This window comes from Silurus aristotelis, assembly GCF_946808225.1.
Source record: "Silurus aristotelis genome assembly, chromosome: 6".
NCBI lineage: Eukaryota > Metazoa > Chordata > Actinopteri > Siluriformes > Siluridae > Silurus > Silurus aristotelis.
The window spans coordinates 29,031,497-29,039,736 of record NC_139579.1 but is presented as its reverse complement, the minus strand read 5'-3'; the positions used below and the strand labels follow the sequence as shown (position 1 = coordinate 29,039,736).

The window sequence follows — 8,240 nt, the reverse complement described above, 5'->3', positions numbered from 1 at the left end:
TCATGAATCAGTATATGGTGTATGATGCAAGTTTAATTACTAGGGACCAAAAACATTGATGCCTCACTGTCTGGCAACATGGCTGACAAACTTCTAATTTCCTCATCAGTCACTGCAAAAAACAAACAGGTCGAATCGGCAGGTACGACGGTTTATAGAGCAGAATCACTGCGCTACATGCCGAACCTACAGAGAAGGACAACCTTTTCCTGTCAAACTTACTTTTACTTTTGCTTCATTAGTGTGTACTGGAAAATCTCGTCTGTCATATTTTATGTAGTGTACCTTAAAAATCTTATATCTAACTATATACCCGAGTTCTAACGGTGGATTTACATTCCCTTTCTCAGGTGAAGCACGCTCATGACGTGGCGACGCCTCAGTGACGAGCACAGTTTACACAAGAGTGTAAAGTACATACAGATCACTCCTCCCATACTGCATTCGTTAATTCTAACAAAGAAATAGTGAACTCCAGCAGGATCTCAGCAGCTGTTTGATTTTATACTGGTTATAAAGACTGTATGATGTTATGCATTGCTCGACTGCTACCTGATTGGCTGGATTAAAGCATAAATAAACAGGTATACAGATGTTCCTACTAATAAAGTAGTCGTTCTCTGACCGTGTCCAGGAGGTGTGTTGCTTTCTCCCCTGGCAGCAGCCTGAGTCCCGCTGTGGCTCGCAGGGCAAGAGGGGTTGAAGCCCACTGATCGGGAGGCACGGTCTTCTTTGCCACCTCCAACAGCGTCAACAATCCTTCTTTACACTGCAACACGACAGAATCACAAGAGTGCATGTCAAACCTCGTCTCATATCACGGTGCCTTCAATGCTCAACTCTAATTTGTTGTAACAGCAGCTCAGCTGGTAGTTCCAGCTGTAACATAAGGCTGCTTTTAATGCGCTCGTTCTCACACACACACAAAAAAAAAGGCAAGAAAGATAAAGAAACAGCACAATGAAATACTTTTTTCGCAAATACCAGCAAAGAAATGTCATAAAGCTGGGGTCAGAGTGCAGGGTCAGCCATGATACAGCATCCAAGGAGGACAGACGGTTAAGGTCCCTGCTCAAGCGCCCCCAGAGTGGCAGCTCTGATGGTTTGACCATGTTGACTTTAACACGAAGGCGCATATTTTTCTCTTTTTGAAAACAGGTCGAAGGGTGGATTGTGAAAACGAGGGCATGTGTTTATTAGTTCGCCGCGACGTTTGGGAGAGCAGTATGCCGTTTGCGCATGCGCAGCACAGGGACGTTCTCGTTTCCAGACGTTTCTGTGTGGATGAGCAACTTTTGGGAAGCGATTGAAAACGAAGGTGTGGACGCGAAGCGTTTGTAAATGAAAACAAAGTTTTCGAATGTATCCGGATTAGTGTAGGCGTAGCCTTAAACCCTCTGACCTTCTGATCAGTAACCCAGATGACCGCTCATTGGTGGGATTTTTACATAATCAAAAACTAATGATAATTTGTTTGTGTTGTTATTGGCCATATTTTGATATGAAAACCTCTGAAAGGAAACTTCTGCGTCAGCGCTTTGTAACATTCTGAGGTAACTTTTTTCCAGGACAGGAGACTTTGCAATATCTGGTAGCTTAAAAAACTAAAAAACACGTGTTCACAAGCTTTTTCAACTGTTATCGTGAGCTTAAATATAAGGGTTCAATATTTGGGTATAGGTTTAATGTAGAGATGAAGTTGGAAAACTACAATTGTATAGAATTGTATCGTTAACCCTATACACTGTATGGACACCTAATATTTATGTGTTTTTAAACATCTAATTCCTCATTAATTCCCTATATGCTGTTACAATAACCTCCACTCTTCTAATAAATCCGCATTGAAAAGAGTGAAAAGATTGGCATCGCTAACTTCTGCCTCGGGTCCATCGAGCACATCAACATCACTGATCAGGTACATGTTAAAAATGTTGGGTTGTTCTTTAAATTAGCATCAATAACTTTTATGTATGTATCAAAATTACTGTCAAAATGTTGAACTGTCAAACAACTTATTGTTTTCGATACAGTATGGGATGTTTATGGGATGTCAAGGTCAACTACTGGGCCACAAACCGATCCTGGGCCACACGAAGAAATAAAGGCTTTTTCATTTTAATATCGTTTATATTTTATAGATTTTTCGAGGTCTGCAGGGCGTTTTATTAAATTTTTTATTATCGCATTCACTTCTGCATTTTATTTCCTATGCATTAATAAATTCGGTTCCCACTTATTCCGCTTTATGGTGAGTCGAGTTACATTTTCATAGTGCGTTTAATAATGAAATGAATAATTCAAACATATAATATGTATAATGGCAATATGATATACACATTATGGCATCAATAACTGCATACCCCTTCTTCTTTCGGCTTCTCCCATTAGGGATCGCTACAGTGGATCATCCGTCTCCATACCCCCCTGTCCTCTACATCTGCCTCTTTCACACCAACTACCTGCATGTCTTACTTCACCACATCCATAAACCTCCCCCTTGGTCTTCCTCTTTTCCTCCTTCTTGGTGGCTCCATCCTCAGCATTCTCCTACAGACCCCCCCCCCGCATACCCCTCCTTGCGTGAAAATGGTTCGTGAAGGACCGAAGGTTGGGGACCACCGCTGTAATGTTTCTATATTGCCAATTTCATGTATGAAATTCAAGTAATCACACACATCACTTCTTCCATGTATGGTTTTAATTCAACTCCTTGATTTTTTCCCCTCGAGAGTGTGCCCGAGTGCGTTTTAGCATTGAGACCTACCTTTTGCGGATCGTCGGCGTACGCAGACAGTCCCGGTTTTATTGCTTTAAAAGTCTCCGAGCCCAACAATGTAGCGGCTGCAACAATGTAAACATTCCAGTTAGGGATGAACACCAGCGTCTATGACTCAGTGAGAGAGAGCTCAATTTGTAAATAAAGGGTGTAACTCTTGATTTTAATCTGTAGCTGGTTAAACCATCCGATTAAAATACGCAGTAAGTGCTTTAAGAGCGAAAACAGGTTTTACTGCAAAACCAGCAAATGCACAGAATTGTTTCAGCCTGTGACTTCACTAACATCAGCGTCGTCTGCGTAATCATATAATAACATCTATGAACAAATACTTTGGCCTGAGATACACCTTTATACAACAATCTGCCCCATTAAAGACAGAGAAACATACTGATAAAGACAGAAAGAAACACAGATGCAGAAAAAAGAAATTAAAATAGAGAGAAATAAAAAGAGAGAGACACACAGACACAGGGGCAGAGACAATCTCTGGGACAAGAAATAGGCAGACAGAAGCAGATTCAAAAGCAGAGGCAGTCAGACACAAAGTCAGACACGGATGCAGAGGAAGACACAGAAGAGAGGACAGACACAGAGGCAGAGACAAAGAGGGACACAAAAACCGACAAAGAAACAGAGTAATCACTGAGACAAAGACAGACACAAAGTCAGACACGGACACAGAGACAAACACAGAGACAGTTGCAGAGTCAGAGCCAGAGACAGACACAAAGTCAGACATGGGCGCAGAGGGAGATGCAGACAAAGAAACAGTCAAACACTGAGACGGACACAGAGACAGACGACAGAGACAGACGACAGACACCAGACACAGACGACAGACACAGATGACAGACAGAGAGTCAGACAGAGAGTCAGACATAAACAAACACAAAGCGAGAGAAAGGTTGAGAAACACTGTCAAAAGAGACACAGAGAGAGAGAGAAATACTTGAACCTCCTCCTGTCCCTATTGTTGATTTCACCACTGATCTAATTCTGATCCGAGGGAAGCCCTGATCTCTACTGCACTTTAACCTGTGATGTGTGTCTGTGTGTGTGTGTGTGTGTGTGTGTGTGTGTGTACCATTAGGTTCCGACTGAAACTGAAAGATGTGGATTCTTGTCCCGGTGCTTCCAGCATCAAACATGATGCCATAGTGGAACACTTCACTGACCACCTCGGCTGAGGTCGGCCTCTTGCGGAGCTCTGATTTGTAAAGCTGCTCCAGTTGCGATTTGGACATTTGTGTGCTCTCGAAATGGCGCTTCACATACGTGAGGTACACCACAAGGCAGACCACCAGGAGAAAGACGAAGGCCAGCTTTGGGATCTTCATGCTCGTGGTCCACTCTTTGATGGTGGACAACGTGCTTGGGGAGGGTTTCGTCTTCTGGGCCGTCATCTACCTACAGAACCGTGATAAAGAAAACAATCGTGAGCTTCCTCAGGAGGTTCGGGGAATTTCTGAATGTAAAACTTCGAATTTTCAAGTCGAAATTTCCAAGTTTAAAACTCAATAAGAAAACACCACAAGTTTTAAACTTGAAAATGAATTGAAAATTCTACGTTTTAAACTTGGAAATTTCCCCCCCAGTTCTTTTTTTACAATTCGATGTTGGTCGTAATAAACCTTTTATAAAAAAACTTTAATAAAACTTCAAGTTTATTTCTTCGAAAATTTAGGGGTTTTTTTTCGAAGGTTTTAAGTTTTAAACTCGAAGGTTTTGAGTTTTTCTCGGAAACAAGTGGCCCTAATACGCTATCGTAGACCCGAGACTCATTTCCCCAAACTCCTGCTTCTCCAAGACAGTTGTGTCCAAGACCCTGTAACTTTATATCCACAATATAGATCACATTTCCAAGCGTACTACTAAATGCCAGATTTTTTTTGCAGCGTGTGTATAAACATAAAACACAAGAGCGCTTCCATGCTGCATGCACCACACTCACCACAGACCTGTTTACAGAAGCTCATGCACCCAAAAGGATTCATTGGCCGTACACAGAACGTGGACATGTTCGAACTCCTAAAACTTTCAAGCTCTATTTCCCAAAACCCCACAGACTCCTTCAGTCTGCTCAGGTTTATCTGACTTTTAGCTGTCTCATAGGGCAGGGGTTTAAATGAAATTGTACTTAAGTACAAGTAAAGTTATCGCTCTAAAAATCTACTCAAGTAAAGGTAAAAAGTAGCTCATTTAAAAATGTACAGAGTTACTTTTTTCCACAGTGGGGGGTGTGGGGGGGGGATTCTATTGTAGTTAAAAAAGGACAAAGAAATATAAATCTCAAACTAGTCATTTTTAATTGAACACTTTTGCCAATTTAAGTACAAGACTTCCTCCTGGGCCAATTTGCTGCACTTGTTTCGGTCGCAGTGTTTTATTCTATGAATCAATAATTTAAGCCCATAATGCACTGATTTTGCATTATGATAAGCTACATTTTCATTATATATATATATATATATATATATATATATATATTTATATTAGGGATGCACCGAAATGAAAATTCTTGGCCGAAAATGAAAACTGAAAAAGGAGGAAAGCAAGGCCAAAAACCGAAACACCGAAAGAAATTATGCCAATTATTATTACCATTGCATTTATGGCTATAACTGTGTACTAAACTTACTAAAATCAAGGCATTTTAATTGCATAAATTAATATTATTATTACAAATTATGAAAATATTTATTTATAGCACATTGCAACAATGCACAGGATAAAATAAATTAAAATGTAGTCTTAAATGTTTAACTTAAATGCACTCATGTGTACATTAAATAATAATGTACAGGCCCCTCTGGCCTGCTGAAAGGTTGTACAATTAAATATGTTCTTTCATAAAAACAAAGTGCATTCAGAACAAGTGCAACTGCTTAAAGATACAATACAGTACAACACTATCACTGCGAAACTTCCTGCCTTTTCAAAAACGTCCACCACAGACGGAGTGCGCGTGCTCGGAGGGGTTTTGCTTTTCTGTGCGTTTGCGTTTCTCTCATATTCAACATACCGATCGGGATGTTTGGATTTCAAATTAAACCCGACGTGGAGAAAGTCTTTGCAGACGCAGCCCCTTTTGAAATTTCGGCATTACATGTTTTGCAAATCGCTATCCGTGGGTCTTTCTCAGATATACTGAAATACGTCCACACCGCAGACATGTTGTTTTAGACAAGCACGTGCAGGCAGCGGTTTCGATTTGCGTCATCACAACACACAGTTTATGTCGAAAACCGAAAATGCACCTTTGGGCCATTCGGTGGCCGAATATTCGGTGCATCCCATAGATTATATATATATATATATATATATATATATATATATATATATATATATATATATATATATATATATATATATATATATATATATATATAATGAAATGAATAATTAAATCACATAGTACCCTGGACCCTAGATAACAAACCACCCCCTCTCCCTCGGTCCATTAAAAAAATGTCTTGCATGAAACTAAGTCTTGATTCAAAAAACTTGGGGACTTCCGCCACACACACACACACACACACACACACACACACACACACACACACACTTTGACTGTTCTAATATTTATGAACCCCAGCCCATTCTTCTCTTCCTCAGTCACCTGTAACACACCCTCTAACTTCATGAACACCACACACTCTCTCCATCCATCCACATGTGCTACACTCTCTCTACACATACACTATAGGGCCAAAAGTTTGTGGACACCTAACCAAAAAATCCACATGTGCTTTCAGAACAAATATTCCCCATTAGTTGTTATAATAATCTCCACCGACAACCAATAGGCATATTCAGGAATCTCAGACTTATTTATTATTAATATTATTATGAATAATAATAATAATAATAATAATAATAGACTCAAAAACAAGGAGACAAACTAAGGAAAAATAATAGAAAATATCTAAAAAATTTAATATTAAAAACTACTTGTACTGATTTGCAATCTTAATAGAGCCATGTTACTATATAATACAATTTACATTTTACAAACAAGTACTGTACAAACATTAAATAGTACTAGTACTAACTGCAGGCTGTATCCAAAAAAAAGCCTCGCATCCTACTTGCTTAGTGAAAAGCAATATAGGATACAGCCATAGTAAAAAAAAACGCGCTTGCTATAAGAGGTCGGTGTATATATTCTTATTAAATCAAAGAAATTCAGCTAACTACCTCGTTTTGACTGGGCAAGTCGTGTGTTCTCGTCGTGTCGAAATCTTCTTCAGGTTGTTCTTCATGATAAAGACATGAGCAGACATTTGGGGAGATAAAGAACGCCAGGTAATACTGTGACAGCCCCGCCTGTGTCGCACGTTGATGACGCAGGAAAGGGGGGCGGGATGATGACGTGGAGGTGGACGTGGAGTCGGAGTCTACTGATATCATTGAATTATTTAACAAACTAAAAAGAAAATAAGAAAGAAATGAATAAAAAAAAAATACAACAATTACAAACAATGATGATTACTTTATATCCAGATTGTCCCTGACATAAGAACAGAATGCACATAAACCAGGATTTACTTACTGATATAACTGTATTTATTTCAATCACGTTTTTCCTTATATATATATCAACAGACCAAAGTTTGTACAGACCAAAAGTTTGGACACACCTTCTCATTCAAAGAGTTTTCTTTATTTTCATGACTATGAAAATTGTAGATTCACACTGAAGGCATCAAAACTACGAATTAACACATGTGGAATTATATATGGAATTATATACATAACAAAAAAGTGTGAAACAACTGAAAAATGTCATATTGTAGGTTCTTCAAAGTAGCCACCTTTTGCTTTGATTACTGCTTTGCACACTCTTGGCATTCTCTTGATGAGCTTCAAGAGGTAGTCACCTGAAATGGGCTTCCAACAGTCTTGAAGGAGTTCCCCGAGAGATGCTTGGCACTTGTTGGCCCTTTTGCCTTCACTCTGCGGTCCAGCTCACCCCTAAACCATCTCGATTGGGTTCAGGTCCGGTGACTGTGGAGGCCAGGTTATCTGGCGCAGCACCCCATCACTCTCCTTCTTGGTCAAATAGCCCTTGATGCCTTCAGTGTGACTCTCCAATTTTCATAGTCATGAAAATAAAGAAAACTCTTTGAATGAGAAGGTGTGTCCAAACTTTTGGTCTGTACTGTATATATATTTAAAATGTGCCTTCACAAAACACAGGCTTTTTTTTCGTACCACATTTGGTGTCACATTTAAAGCACCTATTTGAGGAACTGGTTCTATTACAGGAAGGCCAAATATTTTGGAGGCTTATTCATTATTTCCTGGTCTGGTTTGACTACTTCTGTCATGAAAGCACATACCATACATTGCAACATCTAACAAATGTACATCGATACTGTTTTCTAAAAAAAAAAGACATGGTTTTGAGAATTCAATGTATGCATATATTGCTGTATATTGTTCTCACTCTTCACTG

The 8,240-nt window shown here is 39.4% G+C and overlaps 1 protein-coding gene across 3 annotated transcripts in view; it reads right to left on the bottom strand.

Annotated features, from left to right (window-relative positions):
- The window catches only part of entpd6 (ectonucleoside triphosphate diphosphohydrolase 6), a gene marked incomplete at its 3' end in the record, with an annotated part of 22,840 nt that extends 15,695 nt beyond the window's left edge, over positions 1–7,145 (bottom strand). For 2 of the 3 annotated variants that reach the window (XM_083544775.1, XM_083544776.1), the window contains exons 1-4: positions 6,980–7,145; positions 3,867–4,189; positions 2,768–2,844; positions 626–769 (exon numbers count right to left, since the gene is read on the bottom strand). In XM_083544775.1, the coding sequence (XP_083400901.1) occupies positions 626–769; positions 2,768–2,844; positions 3,867–4,185 (540 nt within the window). In that variant the 5' untranslated portion in view covers positions 4,186–4,189; positions 6,980–7,145. The remainder of the gene's footprint in view (positions 1–625; positions 770–2,767; positions 2,845–3,866; positions 4,190–6,979) is intronic. The other variant, XM_083544774.1, reaches the window with a different exon arrangement.
- Positions 7,146–8,240: the final 1,095 nt, after the last annotated feature.